Source organism: Choloepus didactylus, chromosome 2 (assembly GCF_015220235.1).
Source record: "Choloepus didactylus isolate mChoDid1 chromosome 2, mChoDid1.pri, whole genome shotgun sequence".
NCBI lineage: Eukaryota > Metazoa > Chordata > Mammalia > Pilosa > Megalonychidae > Choloepus > Choloepus didactylus.
The window spans coordinates 223,206,243-223,227,790 of NC_051308.1; the positions used below are offsets into that span (position 1 = coordinate 223,206,243).

A 21,548-nucleotide genomic window follows, 5' to 3' on the forward strand; every position below is an offset into this window, starting at 1 on the left:
CTGGATGGCAAATAATTCTCTTTCCAGCCCAAACACATCTGGAATGCTATTGTTCCAGCCTCTGGTTCTTAGAAATCTGGACCTAGTGGAGACCAGGGCAAAGCTGGAGGGGAGGGGTTCAGGGCCTCTCTGTGTCCGCCCCACACTCAAGAATGTACCTGAGCGGAAGCCAGGACATACGTGGAGCAGGCTCTGCCCCCTCCTCAGGCACAGAGAATCTGGAGGTAACCAGCTTTCTCCTCAGCCCTGGAGAGTTCAGACACCATCCTCTCCCGCTGCCCACCCCTGCCCCGGGGCTCAGACTCTCTCAGGGGTCTCTTCATCCCTCCCTGCTGCCTCCCACTCACCCACGCAGTTATCGCAGACACTGCAGTGTGAGGTCCGGGGTGGCCGAAACATCTTGCAGGTGAAGCAGTACTTCAGCTTCACCATCTGCCCGTTGACCATCACCTCCTGGGTCCGAGGGGGCGGCCGATACGTGGAACTGCCGGTGTTGTCTGCAAGTGAGAGGAGGGAAAGATGGAGGACGCCCAAGGCAGTCCAGAGGCAGGAGCCCTGGCTGCGGGGAGCCGCTGTGGAGTGGCTGGGACAGGGAGAAGCCTGGGGGGCGCTTCTTTCCTGACAGCAAACATTAGGGTCAAATGCCTGACCCAAGTCAGGGCAGCTAGTAAGGGAGTTGCCACATACTGAGCACTTGCTCTGGGCCAAAGCCTGCCATCCCTGCTCTCGTACCTGCTGTCCTCACACATCCCAGAGAAGGAAACCCCAGGAAGGTTTAGTGAGTGTTACCTGAATCTCCAAGGCTGGATCTAAGTTACAGTTCACAGGAGCTTCAGGGGTTGGAGGAACAAAATAAACAATACCTCAAGGAAACAATCAGAGAGATCTAGAAGGTGGGACATGTACAAGTCACTGGCCTGAGCTCCAAAGAAAGTCAATATTACTTATAAAAAGAGAGGGGAGATGATTCTAAATTAAAAGAAGTTTAGGACACATAACAAATGCAATGCATGGTCCTTGACTGGATCTTATTTTGGAAAACACACACACACGCACAAACACACAAAGCAACAAAAGACATCTGGGGAGCAATTAGGGAAATTTAACTATAGACTAGACATTAGGGAATTATTAATTTTCCTAGGTGGTGGAATGGAACTGCGGTTATGCAGCAGACTGTCCTTAGATTTTGAAGAGACATTTTGAAGTATTATGATGTCTGTAATTTACTATGTAATGGTTTAATAAAAACTAAAAAAAAAAACATACATAGAGAGAGACATACTATTAACTGTTAAATCTGGGAGACGGAATGTATAGGACTTAATTGTACTAATTCTTCCTACTTTACTGTATGTTTGAAATTTTTCATAATAAAAAGTTTTTTTTTTTTTTAAATACAGAGATATATCATGTTCTTGGATTGGAAGACTCAATAATGTAAAGGGATTTATTCTCCCTAAATTAATCAATAGATTCAAGACAATCCAAGTAAAAAATCCCAATAGGTTTTGTGTGTGTCTGTGTGTGTGTGTGTGTGTGTGTGTGTGTAAATTCTAAAGTGTATATGGAAACACAAAGGGCAGAAGAGCCAAGGCTCTCTTCAACAAAGCGGGAGGAGTTATACTGCCAGATATCAAGACCTGTGGTAAAGCTACAGTACTGAAGACAGCATGGTTTTGGTGCAGGGGGAGAAACACTGACCAGTGACACAGAAAAGAGAGTCCAGAAACAGACTCACACGTATACGATCATGTGGTTTATGTCCAAGACATACTGCAGTGCAGTGAAGACGATGGATGCTCTTTTCACACACAAAAACGGCACTGGGTCGACTGGAGAAATATACGTATCCAATGGAGAAAATGCAGCTGTACCCCTGCCTCACACCAAACACAAAGTTCAATTCCAGGTGGATTGCAGCTCTGAATGCAAAAGGTATCATAGTGAAGTTTTAGATAAAAAACAACAACAACAACAGAAGAATGCCTTTAAAACTTTGGGGTGGACAAAGATTTCTTAAGCAAGACACAAATGAGCTAACCATTAAAGAACAATTTGATAAATGGTGTCCTTGAAAGACACCATTAAAAGAATGAAAAAGTGACTCCAAGAGAATATATTTACAATACATTTATCTGACAAAGGACATGTATTCAGAACATATATATATATATATATAAATAATTCCTATAATTCAGTTAAGAAAAAGTCAGACAACCAAAAAGAAAAATGGATAAAAGACTTGAGCAGGCATTTCATAGAAGCAGCTATCCAAATGCCCAGTAAACACGTGAAAAGATGCTTGACTTCATTAGTCATCAGGGAAGTGCAAAGTAAAACCACAATGAGACACCTCTTCACAACCACCAGAATGGCCAAACTGAGGAAATAAAAAATACTAAGTGTTGACAAAGATGGGAGGCAACTAGAACTCTCCCATGACCACTGTGGAAAGCTGCTAGGTAATAACTACCCGAACGGAACAGATGTCTACTCAGCAATCGACTCCTACGTACCCACCCAATGGAAATGTGCATGATTCCATGTGGACTAAAAGATGTGTATGATGGGGGACTCTGTATGGTATGCATGAGGTTTCTGAAAAACATATCTTCTCTAATAAAAAATATGCATATTAAAAAAAAAGACACATACAAGAGTGTTCATGGCAGCGATTCTCATACTACCCCAAATCTAGAACTACCAAAAGGCCCATCAATAGTAGACTGAATCATTAAAATGTAGTATATTTACACGGTGGAATTCTATACAGCAGTGAGAATGAACGATCCTCAACCACACACAGCACAGTATGAATGAATCTCATAAACATTGTGTAAAGTTAGAAACCAGACACGAAAGAGCACAAAATCCTCAAAAACAGGCAAACTCATCTATGGTGTTAAAAGTTAGGATTCTGGTTACCGTTGGAGGGATAATAGTGACCAGAAAGGGGCATAATGGGGAATGTGGGGATGCCAGCTGTGTATTGTGTATTGATTTGGGTGCTAATTACCTATGTATGTTTAGTTTGTAAACATTGATCAAATAGAACACTTACGATTTGTACACTTCTGGAAACATTATACTTCAGTAACCAAAATGAGAAAAAGAAAAAAGGAAAGTTTTAAGTCACTTGTCTGAGATCAGGCAGCTGGTATTTTTGTAAAGCAGGAATCTGAACCCAGATCAGTCATGCGCCAAAGCCCTTGCTTCCAGCCTCGGAGCCCCTCTGTACCCCAGTACCCAGAGGACCAAAGCCCCCAGAGCAGCAGTCCTCTCTGGACAGAGTCACACAGGGCAGCCTGTCAGGTCCCCAACCCTCAGCCATGTTCCCGGCCATTGTTTCCATGGAATCACTACCCCAGGTAATATCTCATTTGGCTACTCACCTCCAATGATTATTTCCTGAGCATCTCTCATGTGCCAGGCACTATTCTAGGTGCTTGGCACCCATCAGGGAAGCAAACAGACTGCAGGTCACATTTCCAGCTCCCAAATGGACCTTTTACTAGGCTGTTTCACTGTCACCACAACCATGAAAACTGGCAGCATGGCAAAGAGCAGGGGGTTTAGAGGCAAATCAACACACTCTGAAACCGGGTTTGGTCACTGACGGGGTGTGTGTGAGGCTGAAGTCAAATGAACTTCTCTGAGCCCATTTTCTCATCTGTAAAATGTGAATACCAGGTAGAATGGAACATGAGTTTTCTTAGGAGCTGCGTTTATCCTGATATGTGACAGGGCAAATCATTTATCTTATCTGTGCCTCTGTTTCCCCAATTACTAAAATGGGGATTCTAATAGTGCCCACCTCATAGGGTTGGGGTGAGGATTAAATGAAAGTGGCACAAAGTAAATGCTTAATAAGTGTGCACTGTTTTTACTAGCTTATAGAATTACTGAGAGAAATAAGAGGCATGAGAAAGGGAACACTTCACTGATGGCCTACTATGTGCTGAGCACTGGGCACATTTCTCTCATTTAATCCTGGTAACGGGCTCACAGGGTATGATCATCATCAGCTCCATGTTACAGTTAAGGAAACTTTCTCAGAGAGGTTAAGTGACTTCTCCAAGAAAATACAGCTAATAAGCACTAGAACCAGGATATGAACCCAGGTTTCCAAAGCCTGTGCTTGAGGCTTGTAAATTTTAAAGTGTCATAATGGGTGTTATTTATTCCTGCCTAGTTCCTTATTTCTGCTGATGGCACAATCCAAGAGCTGGAAGGTGCCTCAGAGAGCATATAACACTGGCTCTGGCATCCACAGGTAGTCAGTAAATGTCCATTTGCTGACTGCCTCTACTCTAACCCTTCAGTTTACAATTGAGAAAACAGGGGCCCAGAGAGGTTAGGTGATTTGCCCAAGGTCACACAGCCAGTGAGTGGCAGAGTCAGGAGAGCCCAGTCTGGAGTCTCTTTGCAGACCCCTCCCTCCCTCTTCCCTGCCTGGACAGTCAGCAGGTCTGTCAGGTTCTTAATCCTTCACCCCGCTTCACAATCCTTCACTCCCCACTCCCAATGCCCAGACCCAGGCCTGGCCCATACCACCAAACAACCGCCCCAAAGACTCCCTGCTCCCAGCCCTCTGCCTTTCAACTCACCTTGCACTCACTGCTGCATCCCTCTAAATATCAATATTCCTTTTAAGTCACTTTCCAGCTCAACACCCTTTACTGGCCTCCCCTAAAAAATAAGATAAAGAACAAACGTCTTGTCCTGGTATTGAGGGCCCTCCACAGTTGGGTCCAAGCAACCTTCACTGGTTTTTCTCCCTCCACTCTTTCCCCATGGGTCTCTGGAGGCTCGGCCTTCCTGCCTCACTTCCAGCATGCCCTGCCCTCTCCTCAGCGCACCAGGACGCATCCAAGTCCAGCCTGACTGCCCTCGGCTTCCCTGACCACCCCAGCCTTGGTGGGCCCCGCTGCCTCGCACACCCTCACTGCTCAGTGTTGTGTTGTGACAGGACTCTGGTTTGTGTGTACCTTGTTTCTTCAACTAGGCTGTCCAGCCCTTGTGACCAGGGACAGTGTAATAAACAGACAGTCCAGAACCTGTGAACCAAGAGGCAGCCTGGCAAGGAGGAGAGAACACATGTTTCAGACTCAGGCAGGCCTGAGATTTGGGTCCCAGCTCTTCCATTTATGAGGTGGTGCCCTTGGAGAAGATACTCAACCTCTCTGAGCCTGTTGTCTCACTTGCAAAAACAGATGAATCAAAACAACAACCCTGAAAGGTTGTAAGAATGAGAAATAGTACACTTAAAGGAAGTGGAACTCGGTAAGTGCTGACCAGTAGCTGTTTCCACAGGGGGCAGCAAGACACAGGCTCTGGAGTCTGAGAACTCTGAGTTCAAATCCTGCTTCCACTGCCTACTTACTGCTTAACAAAGTTCTTCCACTCTCTGAGCCTCAGGCTCCTCACCTGTAAAATGGGGATAAGATAGTCTCAACCTCATAGGGTTGTTTTCAGGGCTGAATGAGATACTGTGATGACAGCCCTGAGCACAGCGCCAAGTTCACCAGAGCCACTGATAACAGTCCTGATAAGCTGTTCATGCCGTGATACCCCAGCATACAGACACTCCCCAGCTCTTTCCAGAGCTGTTGATGCTACTCCCAACCAAACCCCTAATTCTGCCCCATAGCCCCCAGGGTCCTAGCTCCTAGCACCCTGCCCACTGCTCTCTCCTGGCCTGGACACAGTCTTTGGAGTCAGATAGAGTTGTGGGTATGAAAGTTGGCTCAACCACTTACTAGCTGTGTGGTGTGGGTGAGGCCTCTTAACTTCTGTGTGCCTTCAACTGCCAAAAAATAGAATGGGACATAATTGAACCTCCTCACAGGGTTGGTGGGAGGACCAAGTGAGGTAATTCCCCAGTGGGCTTAACAAAGTGTTCAGCACCTGGCAAGAGCTTAATAAACATTAGCCATTACTATTGTTGTTGTTTCTGTGAAACACTAGATTCCAAACAACTGATTTACAAAGAAATCTTTGGAACACAACCCATCTGTAAGTGAAGGACAGCCAGCACCATGGGCCCTCCTTGGCACTGAGAAAGAAGTTACTGGAAGTCCTCACTGGATTCCCTCAGGCCCTCCCTAGGTGAGGGGCAGGCCCAAACGTCTTCCCCAAGGCAGGGAGGGAACCCCATCAGCCTGCTCTGACCTCCGGCAGCCGGGCCTCCTCCTCTCTAGAACTCTGCAAAAGAGGAAGCCAAGCTCTGCACACCCAACTTCCTCAGGCTGCCAGAGCAGGGGAGGCCGAGAGGGAGGTGTTATGCTGAAGCGAGGATGACTCCCAGGTGCTAAGGGAAAGTCACCCTGCCCCAAAGGAGCCGGGGGAAAGGAGGCGTTGCAAGGGGAGCTGCCAAGTGGGGAAGACAGGCAGCTGCCACATTCCGTCGCTGACTCTCAGAACACACAGGGCTGACCCATCACGGCCCCTGACTTGTTCCCAGAATCCAACCCAACCCACTCCTCTGGGCAGCCTCTACCACAGGCAGTTTCTTGGCACCCAGACAAGTCCATTCACCATTCCTGACCAAAAGGCTCAAGCCTTTTACGTTTCCATTGAGCAAAGCGATTTTCAAAGTGTATTGACATTTCTTGTCTCACTTGATTCACTAAAGAATCCTCTGGGCTCAGCAAAGGGATCAGTGCCCATGCTTTACAGATGGGGAAACTGAGTTTACTCCAGCCGTATAAGGCAAAGAGGACATTACAACCCATCTCTTCCCTGGCATTCATTTGTTCATTCTTTCAAACATGAACATCTATGTGCAAGGAATTATACAAGGCCTGGGTGGCAAGTGAGGCAGAAAATAAGCAGCAGGCACACATAGGTGAGTCAAAGCTTCTGTTTTGTTCACCCTCTGCCTGCCTGTTACACTGGAGATGCTCAGAAAATATCTGTTGAAGAAATGGAGGAAAGGAGGGGAGTGATAGTAAGTGATGCATCCCTCCCTTAAAGCTAAGTTCTACTTCAGGGCTCTTTCTGCTATATCAAACTCATCCCCAAGAAGCAGCCGGCATCTCAGTGGCTGAGATTCCAAAAGGAGCCGAGAGGTCACTCTGGTGGGCACTCTTACACACAATATAGACAACCCTTTTTAGGTTCTAATGACTTGGAATAGCTAGCAGTAAATACCTGAAACTATCAGACTACAACCCAGAACTCCTGACTCTTGAAGATGATTGTATAACAATGCTTATGAGGGGTGACAATGTGATTGGGAAAGTCATACGGACCACACTCTCCTTCTTTGTCCAGTATATGGATGGATGAGTAGAAAAACGGGGACACACACACACACACACAAAAAGCACCCCAGTGTTCTTTTTACTTTAATTGTTCTTTTGCACTTAAATTTTTATTCTTATTACTTTTATGTGTGTGGTAATGAAAATGTTCAACAATTAACTTTGGTGATGGACGCACAACTATATGGTGGTACTGTGAACAATTGATTGTACGCTTTGTATGACTGCATGGTATGTGAATATCTCAATAAAATTGAATTATTAAAAAAAAAAAGTGACCAGCACCCTTGCAGGTACCGAGGCCCTCCTGCAGCCTCCCGGATGGGAAACTAAAGCCCCTGGAGACCTGATGGAGGGAGAAGAAAGGCTCATCCTGACCAAGTGGCTACGAGAAGTGAAGGAATTTTCCCATGCCTTCCTGCTGATGCCAGGGGCACGCAGTGGGGTCTTTCGCCCCAGAGGACAGCCCTCGGAGGGGATCAGGGCAGACATTTTACAGTCAGAACTGAACAGCTGGGGCTGGGACTGAAGCCCAGTGGTTGGCACGGAAGCCCCCTGGGGCTGGCCATTAGTTATGAGAGAAGACCCTTGATCTCTGTCCCACCCGCTGGGCGCTGACCACCCTCTGTCCTTCCGTTGCCGCCACCAGTAGAGGAAACAGCTGCAGGGCTGCGGTCTCCTCAGTCCCCAGGGCCAGCCCAAGGTCAGCCCAGTGCCCAGGCTGCCCGTGCTGGGTCACTGTGATCCCCACCTGACCACCAATTCTTGGTCATTCCAGAGGTTTTTGGGTCCCTACCACATACCGGACTTGGTGCCAGGCCTGGGGGTATGGGAAGTGCTCAGCCTGGGGGCAGAGTAAGATGAAGAAGAGGGTACCTAGTCAGTTTAAGAGGCTCTGAGAGTCCACGCGGGGAGGCGGCTCTGGGGCCAGCATGATCTCATGCTGAAACCTGGCCTGACCACTGGTTATACTGTGAGGAACCTTTCAACCACTCCGAGCCTCAGTTTCCTCATCCCTACAATGGGTAAGAATATCATGACCCTTGTGAGATGCAAACTACTGCTGACATAATGTGAAAGTCTAACCCACAGTAGGCCAATTAATGGAACAATTGGTATATAAGCTCAATACCTTGAGAATACAGAGGGGGAAAAGCGGGGTGGGGGGCAGGGAGGCAGAGCTGAAGAAAGGTGCAAAAGAAGAAAGATTAAGCTGGATCAGAAAGAACGGGACCTTCGGCTCATCAGGTGGGGGAGCAGCGGGAGCAAGGCAAAGGCTGGAGGCATTTGGGTGTACAGCCTGCCCGGGGGTGCTGGGAAGTGGTGGGAGATCAGGTGAGAAGGGTGGGCTGGGGGCCAACTGCCCGGGGTCTGTCCTGCCCGATGAGGAGCTTGCCCTGTGTGCAGCGGGCAAGTGGGCTCAGGGCTCCACCCCCAGGGGCCGGCACAGGGTTTTCAGGAAGTTGTGGGAGATGATGTTTCCTGCGCAGGACATGAAGCAACACTGAATCACATGGTGAGAAAGTCATTCCCTTTTCAATTCTCTTTCAAACTTCTGACTCCATCAAGGAGAAAGTATCACCTTTTAATACCTAACACTTGCAAACCTCAAAGGCCTCACAAAGTTACTGCTTTCTGTAGGCCACTGTAAACACCAAGAACTCAGTAACACTGTTATGTTGGTAAATGACTACCTTCTATTCCGAGCAAGGGAACCTTGACTTTTCATTTACAGGAGTGATATAAAATTTCCTTTTAGAATACATTTAAAAAGCGAGCCACCAAAAGGAAAATACTAAAGAAATAAAGGTACAAGGTGAGACGCAGGGACGGCAGAAATCATGACAGCTGTACTCAAATGACTGATATTTAGGGGACGATGCTGAGGGCACTAGCGAGATGCCCAAATTCAGAGCCAGGGAGGGCCAGGGTCAAATTGGGGTCTTGAAAACACAACTCTGAATAGGGAGACCAGGCACTGAGGGACCACTCAGCAGAGCCCTGAGTGAATCCAGGTGGAAAAGGAGGCAGGTCTGCCCCAGGGCAGGGGCTTCAGAAGGTCAAGCACCTGGGGGAGACATCCTGGAGGCAGACAGCACAGGGGTTTGGAGAGGGGAGAGGCCATACCTTTGTTGTCTGTCCTGTAAGCTGTTTTAACCACCCGTGTCCAGGTGGCATCTGTCACTTGGATTCAGACGCTTGTCTCTATCATCTCCCATCAGACCGGAAGCTTCTTGGGGCAATGTTCTTGTGTCCTACCTCTTTTCCAACTGCCCAGAGCACCTGGGCTGTGTGGCCCTGCAGGGTGCTCCAGCTGCACGGCCCGGCAGCTGACAGGTTGGGATCAGACTAGGGTGACCAACCATCCCAATTTGCCTGGGACTGAGGGGTTTCCCAGGATGTAGGATTTCTGGTGTTAAATCTTGGACAGTCCTGGGCACACTGGAACAAGCTGGTCACCCTTCCTCAGACAGTACTTGCAAGGTAAGCCAGAACCCTGCTGGGCCGGTACTGCTGGCAAGTGGGGTGGCAGTGAGACACCTACGCCGTCTACACAGGCCAGGCCCAGGCTATCAGGTTTTCACACTCATCTGGCCTCACATTTATATGAACAGATCACTTCATCTCTCACAAAGGCTCAATGACCTTAGTCCTTTCAAAAAACTATGTCTCACCCTGGTTAGAAGCCTCCTAGCAACACCCCAGAATTTGGATCAAGCTGAAGTTTGAGAACTTGAAGGCCCCCAAGATAACCTTTTTCAGGCTCAGCAACTATTTTACAAGGAAAGTCTTAGGCCCTGGCCTTCGGGGCCCTGCAAGACCAATTCCACCCCATCCTTCCAACCGTAATTACCCTAGTAATTACCCTAATTCTCTGACATGCACCCTGTGTTCAAGTCAAAACACCTGCATGGGGTTCCCGTGGCTGACCCTCCTCCTTCCCACTTCTGGCCTCTCTTCCTTCGGTTCCATCTGCCTGGAGGGCTCCCTTCACACATCTCCCTGTGCCTGAATTCCACCCAAATTTTAAGGCTCAAGTGCCATCTCTCCTTGAGCCTCTCCAGGTCCTCCGAATAGAAGATAATCCTCTGACCCGCTTCCAAAGCCCAGTCTCACTCACATTGGACTTTACTAGACTGGAAACCCCCGGAGGGCAGGGTTCATGTCACATTCACTTTTGGCCCTTCCCCTGGAGCAGAAGTCAGCATATGGAATTAACATACACTTCCTGATCAAGTGAACAAACCCATAATGCCTAACTGGGAGAAGTTCCAATGGCCTCTCAACAAGTCACCTCAGGACAGCAAGGAGGACCTTCAAAGAGGCTCAGCCATTCCTCAGTCCCTTCACTCATCCATTCAGCCAACAGTTACCGAGCCTCCCACATGGCAGACAAGGTGGCCGAGACACATGCAGCCCCTGCCCTCACAGTCTGACGGAAAGGCAGATGCTGTAGATACCTGCCCCAACAGCTCCGTAACAACCGCCAGGCGGCTCAGGGCCGGAGAAGGAAGGAGACGGTGCTCTGGGATATGTGAAGGAGGGCCTGGCTTCTTACAGAAAGGGACACGGTAGTTGAGGGGGAGGGGCTGTGTATCATCAGGTCTGTGTCCCCGCTGCCATCTCAGATGAGAAAGCAAGGGGCTTGGGCGTCTAAAGACACACACTCTTGTCTCTGCACCGTCAGTCCCAGGCCATGTGATTCTCTGCCTCTGTTTCTTTGTTGGCCTCACTAGTTAGCAGGACTGTCCTGATTGGGTGGTTGTGAGGATTTGTGAGGATAACGGGTGGGATGCACTCAGCGTACGATGAAGCTCTCCCCAAACCTGGGGCACTACTACTGTCATTACCCAAAAGCTCACAGGAGCACAGGATTTTAGGCATCCAGGCTTCAGCCAGGACAATAATCCTGCCTCACGATTAGCCCTGATCCGGCAGGAAGAAGAACGGGGCTGCCACCAGGTCAGACCGTGGGATTCTGAAGGGGCAGAATCCAGGCAGTCGAGCGGCCCAGGAGTGCGAGGGGAAGGAAGCTGGAGGCAGGCAAGATGATAAAAGTAATCAAGGGCGTGGCTGAGGCCAGGCGAGGACAGAGGAGCGAGACAAAGAACAGACGGGTGTACAAGAGAACATCCTCTCCCCAGCACATCCTCCCGAGCTCAAGAGAATTAGCAAAATGATTTCCTGGGCTGGATGCAGCAGGGCTCTGACATTTACAGGTCACTGGGTCTCCTCGGGGCTGGCCAGCTGGGTGTTTAAAAGCCTGTCTGGATACCTGAGCCAGGGCTGACTGGAAGAGGCAAGTATTCAAGTTGGAGGGTTACTACTTTGAGATGCTGTATCTGTGGAAGTGTGTGCTGCTCCAGAGGGGAGAGTAAGGAAGAATGTGTAAAAACAGGGAAGATTGACCAGGAGATTCACAAATACAACACTCCGGGATTCACTGGGTGCCTCTCCAGGGTACAGTTCAACCAGATCGCCCCTCTGAAGGCTGCCTTGAGGCAAACGAACGCCTCCACTCACGTCCACATCCAGGGCGAGCTGGTGGAGTCCAGCCGTGGGGCCTCCCCGCTGACCATCCCACCCATGTCGGCTGCCACAGACCCCTGGCACCTGGACCACCTGGACTCAGCCAGTGCTGATTTCCCATACAATCCAGGACAAGGCCAAGCTATAAGAAATGGAGTCAACAGAAACTCTGCTTTCATTGGAGGGGTCATTGCTGTGGTGATTTTCACCATTCTCTGCACCTTGGTATTCCTCATTCGGTACATGTTTCATCACAAGGGCACCTACCACACCAATGAAGCAAAGAGAGCGGAGTCAGCAGAAAGCGCAGACGCTGCCATTATGAACAACGACCCCAATTTCACAGAGACCATTGAAGAAAGCAAAAAGGAATGGCTCATCTGAGGGGTGGCGATTTGGCTGTGGGTTAGGGAGGGGGGAGAGGGATAAAAGCACCCTGCTTCATACTCTTGAGCACATCCTTAAAATTTTCAGCACAAGTTGGGGGAGGCAAGCAACAAAAAATTCTTGAGACTGTTCGCCACAAAAATACTTTTTAGTATTTCTTTATAGCTGAATTTCCCCCTTATGTATCACAACAAAATAATGCAAAAACTGCTTTTAGAGCTTACACAATGGTTGAAATTTGTAGGTAATATTTGTCTTATTTTGTGTATGGTTAAGGTGTTCTAAAAATCCGTAATAACAGGGCAAGTTTTCTACGTTTTTAAGAGCCCTCAGAATGTGGATATTTTTTCTTGAGAAAAGCTGATAAACATACATATGGCCTCCAACATTCTCTTCCTTTGCATATAGTCAACTTTTAATGGCTTATCTAGTAACTAGTTTGTGTTCACATAATATTTCATTTGGTGTCCTGTAAATTGGAAAAGGAAAGAAAGGGGCAAAGAGAACCTATTATTTGCCAGTTTTCAAAGAGATTTCAATCAATGCCAGTTCTGTTAGGGATCCCCCCTGACACTCAGTAGTTGAAGGAACAAAGTATATGCCACCTGTTGTATAACAACATAACACAACTGGAGAGAAGCATTAATAATGGAAAGTAGTTTCATATTGGGATTGTTGGCTTTCTTTTCCACTGAATTAAAAAAGATAATATTGTTCCATGTGTGTAGTCTTAGACCTATTCAATATCTGTATCTTTCAGCTGTGATGCTGTGGTGACCAGCTATCACAAATGATTTTCCTCTGCTTTACCTGCAACATATTGGATTACATCATATGTGTATGTAAGCACCTCGGTAGGGAATTAGAGCCAGATGTTATCAATTGTTTGCTTCTGATTTTTTATAGTCATCACAAAAGTATGGACCCTTTCTAGTAAATGCATAAATTAGGTTGCTCTTATTTTGCTTTATATCTCTAGTTTTTAATCCCCTTGTGACAAAGTCCTAGCGAACAGTGTCCTCTGAGTTATTATTGTTATTCTTGCTATTTACTCTGGAATCATATGGAAAACACTGCAAAATTTTAAGCCATCCACTCCACATATTATTCCATCCAAAACAGACATGCTGCCGTGATTCAGGAATCTTTTATGGCAGACACATTTGACCCTTGGGTTCATCACAAACCTGGTAAATGGTTGTTGCTTCTCAGAGAATAAACATGTCTACTCAGTCACAGCTCTCAGTTTAATAGGAACGTTGACTACTTATTCCAGCACATACCCACTGATTTTATTTTAAAATAATAGACTTTGTGTAACCAAATGGGGACAATGCTCCCTATTGGAAATCAAAAAATTAATTGCATTGACTTATTTAAAAAGAAAAATTACACAAAAGTTGTTCCTAGAATGACTACCACTTATGATCATCATATTTTAGGTCCCTCATCCTTAATAAATACTTTTTAAAGAAAAAAAAAAAAGCCTGTCTGAAAGTCAACCCGTTAGGGGAAGGAGCCAACCGCGGGCGGAAAGCCCCTGGGTGTTGCAAATACCTGCCTCACTTCTCAGCAGGAAGTAGCTAGGTGGAGCAAGCAGAGATCAAGGCCCTGGCTCCAGTGCCCAGCCACCCAGCGGTGTGTAGGAGGAGTCAAGCACCACCTGGGCTGCCTGGGAGTGCAGGTTCTCTCTGGCTGCACCAGCCTTCCTGCCATTCCTCAAACATACCGGTTTCTTCCCCACTCAGGGCTTGTGCCTCTTCTCTCTTCCCAGATCCTCACATCATTGGCTCCTCTCAAGGGCCACCTCCTCCTAGAAGCCTCCCCTGACCACCTAATCTAAGCCTGCCCCTCCCCCACACCTACCGTGCTCTTCCCCAACACCCACACGGCTCAGTCCCTCATCTCTTCAGGTCTCTGCTTCTTGCTTCCTTCAAGAGGCCTTCCCTGGCCATCCTGTCTTGAGTCACCTGCCCCCAGTAGTCCTTGTCCTTCTCTATCTGACATTCTAGATATCTAATATCTGTCTGTGGTTTATTGTTTCTCTCCTCTTGCTGGAATGTCAGCTCTACAAGGGCAGGGATTATTGTCTGTTTTGTTCACTGCTGTATCACCAGCATCAAGAAAAGTACCTGGCACATAGTAGGGGCTCAATAAATGTTTGATGAGTGAATGAATAAATGTATGGTTGAGTATTTAAGAGCAGGGGCTCTGGTCAGTCTGCCTGGGGTCTCATCCAAGCTCTTCCACTTACTGTGTGATCTTGGACCATTTACTCAAGCTCTCTCTGCTTCAATCTAATTAATCTATAAAATGAGAATAACAATAGTACATACCTCCCAGGATTGCAGGGGATTAAGTGAGAGCGTGCATATAAAGAGACTGACACAGTGCATGGCCTTAGGGGCCACTTAGTACATGTCTGCTGCCAGCATGGCCTTCACCTGCTGACATTTCTTCCTTACTGTCTGCTCACTTGTTTATCATCTATGTCCCTTCACTCCAGTGTCAGCTCCAGCCTGCCTTGCTCACTGCAGTATCTCCAGTTCTTAGTACAGTGTGGGAAGAGAAAAATCAGGCCTCTTCCTGAGTCAGAAAATGTGGAGCTGGGGATGTGCAGCTCTGGCTGGGCGTAGGGAGCCTCACCGATCTGTTTCTCCAAGGCAGCTGCCTCACAAACAGTGGCCCGGGGCAGGATCCCGGGGTCGGTGAAACTTGTCTGCAGCAAGCAGCTCATGACGAAGAAGAAGAGGATGGCGGCGATGATGGGGATGGCGAGGGTCAGCTGGCGGGCCAGGAAGGGACAGCTAGAACAAGAGAGGGACAGAGATATCAGCAGATACCCCAAGAATGCAAGGGAGAGAGAGATCAGCAGATACCCCAAGGGCTCACTGGGTGAAAGGCTACAGCACTAGATGGTGTCTTCATCCCAGCAAACACACTACCTTCTTAACAGGAGCCTTTCCCTAAGCAGAGCTACAGCCCCTTGGCGAGTGCAGCCACTTGCCCTACATGTGCCTCGAGCAGACATCACTAACCAATCCTTGCACTTTCCCCCTGAGCCCACAGCAAATGTGACCAACAGATCCCGGAACTCTTAACCCTTGCATTTGGCTGCCCCCTGCCCTCCTCAGAATCCTAACCACAGTCTCAGGCAGCCACCACCAACTAATCGGACTGGCACCTGAGATGAACCTTCCCTCACAATGTCCACTCACTCATTCATTCATTCACGCCACAAATATTACTGAGGACGTCTAAATGGTAGTCAACACCTTCAATAAGCAAGGGGAACAAGGACAGTGAGTAAGATGAGCTCTCCCCAGAGCGGCTTATGGTCTAGCACGGAATACAGACAGAACAGGGAGTTGCCACACAGGGTGATGTGGGCTAGAATTGGGAGAGGGAAGCATATCGTGGACCCACCACTTATGTTATAATGGGGGGCAGTGGAACAGCCAGAAAAGGCTCGCTGAGGTAGATGAAGCCCGAGCTGAAACCTGAAGAATGAGTAGGGGTCAGCCACATGAAGAGAGGAGGGGGGAGCAGCAGGGTCCAGCCACTGCCATTTGCACCCAAGGGCTGGTGTCCCCGAGGCGAGGCTGTTCTGTCAGGCCCTCTGGCCCTGGGTGGCTCAAAGAGCCTGTGCCTGCTGGGTGGCCGTGCTCCTCTTCCACCAGGTCGGCTGCCTACTACAGGGGCCCCCACAAGCCTCCTCCTCCATCTGAGGGCTGAAACATTCTAGAAGTCCCGAACACTGACGAGGGCATGGCTTCAGTTTGGAGAGAACCCACTGGGACTCTCTCCAGCCACTCTTCTCTGTTGCCACACCACTGTCCACTCAGAAGCCACAGTCATCTTCTGGAAATATCAATCTGATCACGTCATATCCCTGCTTAATAACTTCTGATGGCTTCCCATTATATTTTGAATAAAACCTAAACTCCCTACCACGTCCTTCCAGGCCACGCACGACCTACTGAAGGCCTCCCCGGCCTCGTTCCGGCAACGGTCCCCATGCTCCTCTTGCACCCGTCACACCAGCCTCATGACAGTTCTGGGAACAAGCACTTGCTGCTCCTTCTCCTTGGGATGCGCTTCTGTCCTCAGAAGGACCTGTACAAAGCAGCCCTGCCCACCACTGCAACTCGGCTGTAGTTCTTTTTATTTCCTGCATAGCACTGATCATAACGTTTAATTGCTTGCCCATTTATGTGCTGGCTCCGTCTCCCCTCCCAGACTGTAGGATCCTCTGAGGGTAGACACTGTGCTCTCTGGTTCACCACTGTACTCCCAGGACACTGCACGGCACCCAGCACCAAGAAGGTGCCTAACAAACAACGGGTGAATGAACACTGTCTTCCCTAAGGCCAAGGGACAGAAAAAGAATAGCTACCATCTTTTGAGAGCTTCCTATGTGCCAGACATTGCCCTAATGAAAGAATTATTATTAATAATATCTGCAGCACTGAATTGTTACTATGTGTTAGGTACTATACTAAGCATTTCACATCAAATCCTCACCACAGCCCTCTGAAGTATGCGCCCCACTTTACAGATGAGGAAACTGAGGCTCAGAGAGCTTAAGTAACTTGCCTGAGGTCTTGCAGCTCATGAGTGGTGAAGGAGGGATTCAAGCCAGGTCTGACTTCCATATTGTTAACCACCGTCCCTTCCCAGAGCCAGAGTGGCACCTGATGGGGTGAGGGGCTGCTGTTTGGGAAATGAGCAACCGCTGGGAGGCCTGAGTTGGCCACAGCAACAGGAGCCAGCTCGGTAGCAGGAAGCAAACCAGCCATGGCCTGTGAAGGGCCCTGTGGGCATCCAAGTGCTATTTCTGGTGCCTCCACTGCCCGAGGTTCTGGTCCCTGGACACAACTCCCCTGAGGAGCTAAGACTGCCAAGGCCAAGGCCTCCAAGCAGGCCAGGTTCTGATCCACACATCTCAGTGCTCCTTGGGCCTGACCCTCAAACAGAACACAGAACTGGCCAGGCTCTCGGTGCCATCCACAGGGCAGCTCGACCCGTTCATGTCACTTACAACCAACCAGACTTCTTGGGGGATAGAGGACACTTGAAACCTGAGACTTGTAGAGACCTCGGGATTCACCAAGTCCTCTGCCCTGATTTTAGAGGGGACTCTGGGGCCCAAAGCCAGATCTAAGGTCATCCAGTCAGTAAGATTAGAGGTGTCCGGACTCCCAGCAAATGCTCTGTCCATTCATTCATTCAGCAAATACTTACTGTATTGAGCACTTACTACATGCCAGGCACTGAGGATACAGCAGGGAACAAAGCAAAGACGAGGGAGAACGACAGGCCAGAAACAAACCACCAAGGGTACATATAGTTATGTCAGATGGTGGCAAGTGCTCTCGAGAACCACACATCAGGGTAGAGGAGATGGGGGCGTGATCTGCTCTTTTATAAGAATGGTCAGGGGTGGCCAAAGGGATGTGAGGGAGTGAGCGTGAGGACACCTGCAGGGAAGAGTATTCCAAGCAGCGCAAAGGAGGCTGCTGCTTGGAGGGGAATGGGCAGGGAGAGAATGGCAGGAGATGGGGACAGAGAGGGAACAGGGGTCAGAGGAAGCCCATTATCAGGGCGTTGGCTCTTATCCAGAGAGAGCTGGGGAGTTTTGGAGGATTTGTATCTAACTTAGAGTTAAAGAGGTACTCCAACTGCTGTGTGGGGGTGACAAGTAGGGTGAAGCTGGGAACCCCACTGGGAGGCTTGTGCAATAAGCCACTAAACCAAACCATGAAATAAAACCATTCACAGCAAGAAAGGCCCTAGAAAACCACTTCTACCTTTTCCCAGAGCAGTGGGAAGTGTGAGTGTCTCCCACCCTCCCTGCCCCCACCAACGCCGTTCCCATCACACCAGGTCCCGACAGAGGATTCACCCCAGTCCAGACCCAGGTGGGCCGTTGGCCCAAACCCGAACTCTCTTACCAAATTCACCACCCCAAAGGAGGACAAGCAGAGACAGAAGGTAAGATGCCTCACAAGCTCTCCCAGAACCCAGAAGTCCGTACTTCCTCCCGCTTCGGTGACAAATCAGTCACCAGTGAAGATACTTGCTCAGCCCAGGACCTGCTCCTGAACTGACCGAACTGCACACTGCAGGGTCAGAGGGGCGTGACTGCAGCAAGCACCACGGCCTCCCGCCCCGGCCCATGCCTGGCTGGGAGGCACTGAGAGAGCTGCCCCTGCACCTCCTGGCTCAGAACTGGGGAATTCTGAGCACCCACAGGGGCCAGCCAGGTGAGGTGAATCTGAAACTCAGCCCAGGGACCATGCTGGGGGGTGGGGGCTCCTGGAGCTTCTGCTTAAGTCATCCCTGAACCCTTTACCCTGACTCAGAAAGGAAGGGCACAGTGTTTGGTGAAAGGGCAAAAGGGAGAAGCTAATTTGTAGGAAGTCCTCCCCTTGCTTCAAGGGGACATCTGAAGTTGTGGTTACATGATCTGGCAGCTGCAGAAGGTACCTGGGGCTTGGTGTATTTGTGGCAGCCTCCTAGGGGCCATGTGCCCTTGGGAAGTGTATTTTGGTGAAGACAACAGTCATGACAGCAGCCTGCAGTAAGTGCTTGTTACTGGGCTAAAAGCTTTATATGAATTCTCTCATGCCACCCTCACGGCAACCTTGGGAAGTGGGTACTTGTATAAACCCCATTTTACAGATGAGGAAACTGGGGGCACTGAGAGGTGATGAGAAGAGACTGCTCTGCAGTCACACAGCGTGTGGTAGAGCTGGGATGTAAACCGGGTCTGTTGGCTCCCGACACTGCGCTCTTAACCACATTGTATAATTAAGGAAGACAAGCACAAAGGGTGGGGAGAACTAGGAAGGGAAGATGGGCCCACACAGCAGGAGGTGAGCACATGCACGTGTGTATGTGTGTGTGTGAGTGTGTGATCAGGTGGCTCAACTAGGGACTGGTCAAGTGATAAGCAGCCACTCCTCCATCCATAAAAAGAAGGAACTTTCCCCTGCAGGGACCAATCCTGGGTCATATGAAGAGGTCAGACACCTGTCAAATGAAAGTACTCTGGAATCTTTTTGGAAAAATAACAAGGCACTACAGCTGTTCCTGATGTGGACCAGGCCAGAGGGGTGCTCCTGGATGTTGAGAGGGTAAAGAGAAAGAAAATTAGCAGGGCAGGAGGTGGGGGGGACCAGGAGAGGCAGGACCTGGAGACACGAAGGAAAGGTTTGGAGAAGGCAGGGGAGCATGAGGCCCAGAGATGTCTGCAGACCTAGGGTGGGATTGGTGGGGAAGCAATTAGCAAGAAGGTGGGGTCTGAGAGTAGGGAAATGACAGCGGGGACCCTGAAGGGAACAGGGAAGATGACTAGAAAATTTATGGTGGTGGTGTATGTAGTCAAAAGACAGGAAGAAATTTGGAAGTTGCCTGGAAGAGCTATAAAGGCAAGGTGCCTTGAGGAGTCAGAAAGAACTTCAGGAGCAGGCTAGAGACGGTGCAGGGGACAGGTAAGGAAGACAGGAACTATCCAAGGAGCCAGGGAGGGCTGGGAGGCGGGTGCTGAGCCGACAGAGAGGACGGCGGCTTGTGGAGGGACACGGGAGGGGGTGGTCCTGGCAGGGGCAGGCAGAAGCAGGGCCCAGAAGGGCAGGAGGATGGGGCCGGGAGGGTGGAGCAGACCCGCGGAGAAGGAGCATGCACATGGGTAAGGGGCGGTGGGAAGGTCGGGGAGCCTGGGAGGCCAGAGAGCTATGGCAAGAGAGACAGGGGCAGGTTCTGAGAGGGGAGGCTGTGGGGGCGGAGAGGAGCAGGGGAGGGGAGGGTGGCGCACCTGGCAGGGGCGGGAGCCTGGGGATGCCCGGCAGGGGACCAGCGGGTAGCGGAGCGCCCGGCGGGGACCGGGGAAGGGAGGGCGGCGGGGGCCGGGGGGCGCTGCCCGGGCAGCGGGCGAACTCACTCGAAGACGAAGAAGAGGACGGTGGTGGTGAGGATGAGCAGCAGCGTGAGCGCGAAGACGCCGCCGTGGCCGGCCAGCATGAGGCGGCCGCCGCAGTAGAAGCGGTTGCGGCCCGGGAACACCTCCCACTTGCGCCGGGGGCGGCGGCCGAGGCTCCCGCTGCCGCTGCCGCTGCTGCTCCAGCGCGGCGGGGCGGGGGCGGCGGGCGGCGCGGGCCCGGGGCCCTGGCCGGGGGGCGCGGCGGGGCCGGGGCGGGGCGCCCCGGGGGAGGCGGGCGGCGGGGCGGCCCCGGGGCTGATCTGCTGGTACTCGCAGTCCTTCATGCGGCCGGCCGCGGGCCTCGGCTCCGCGCCCCGCGGGCCGGCCGGGCCGCACCGGGACCGGGCCGAGCAGCGGAGGAGGCGGTGGCTGCAGCGGCGCGCGCGGCGCTCGCTCGCTGGCAGCCGCCCCGCCGCCGCTCCGCCCCGCCCCGCCCGCCGCCCAGCCGGCCTCCCGCCGCAGCGCCCCCTCCGCTGGGGCCCGGGATGGCGCCCGGCCCGCCGCCCCCGCCGCCGGCTCCCGCCCGCTCCCCGGCGGGGCCCCCAGGGCTCCCCGAGGCCCGGCGGGGGCCCGGGACGCCCCGCCCTCGCGGCAGGAACCTGGGCAGTCTCTGCCGCTGCCCCAGCCGCCCTTTTCCGTTCTGCGCGGGGAGGGGGCAGCAGAGGCGCACCCGAGGGCCCTTTAGGCTCTTCTTCAATCCACCCATTGGTTGGGCGTCCACCGCGTGCAGGCGCCGTGCCAGGCGCTGGTTCTGCTGCTGGCGCTCCGTGATTCCAGGGCCAGGCTTGGCCCAGCTCTGAGCGCGGGCTGGACAGGTGTGCTGGCGGGCAGGTGGGGGCACAGTCTGCGTTGAAAGCCAGGGCCTCCTGACTACTGTCTTGAAGCTCTGTGTACTGGACGCTGTTCAGGAACTTGACTGAGACCCAGAGTTCCCTAGGTATCATCATCTAATGTAGGGTATGGAATGTTTTAGGTGTTCTTTTTTACTCTTCGTTTTTTTTTGGAGTAAGGAAAATGTTCAAAAATTGATTCTGGTGATGAATGCACAACTGTATGATGGTACTGTGAATAAGTAATTGTACACTGGATTATACAGTATGTGAATATATTTCAATAAAACTGTATTTAAAAAAGTAAATTGCAAGATGAAATAATAAACACTTCATCATTAAGTTAAAAAAACAAAAGCCCTCTTCCCTGGGGATGGGGGAATTTCCTTGATTAGACCCTGATTTTGTTCTAGGGGGGACTCCTTTGTCCATTGTTCTCTATGGCTACCTGGCTGTGTCCCCTGGGAAGTTCTTCCTTGTTGATTATCCTCTATGTCCACAGCTAAGATGGGCTTTGTGGATATGACCTCCTTGGAGAATGCTCAGCTT

At 50.5% G+C, this 21,548-nt stretch overlaps 1 protein-coding gene across 1 annotated transcript in view; it reads right to left on the reverse strand.

Annotated features, from left to right (window-relative positions):
• ZDHHC18 (zinc finger DHHC-type palmitoyltransferase 18) overlaps positions 1-20,699 on the reverse strand; it is a 27,291-nt gene extending 6,592 nt beyond the window's left edge. The window contains exons 1-3 of the mRNA XM_037828049.1: positions 20,131-20,699; positions 14,832-14,992; positions 348-497 (exon numbers count right to left, since the gene is read on the reverse strand). Coding sequence (XP_037683977.1) covers positions 348-497; positions 14,832-14,992; positions 20,131-20,453 — 634 coding nt within the window. The 5' untranslated portion in view covers positions 20,454-20,699. The remainder of the gene's footprint in view (positions 1-347; positions 498-14,831; positions 14,993-20,130) is intronic.
• Positions 20,700-21,548: the final 849 nt, after the last annotated feature.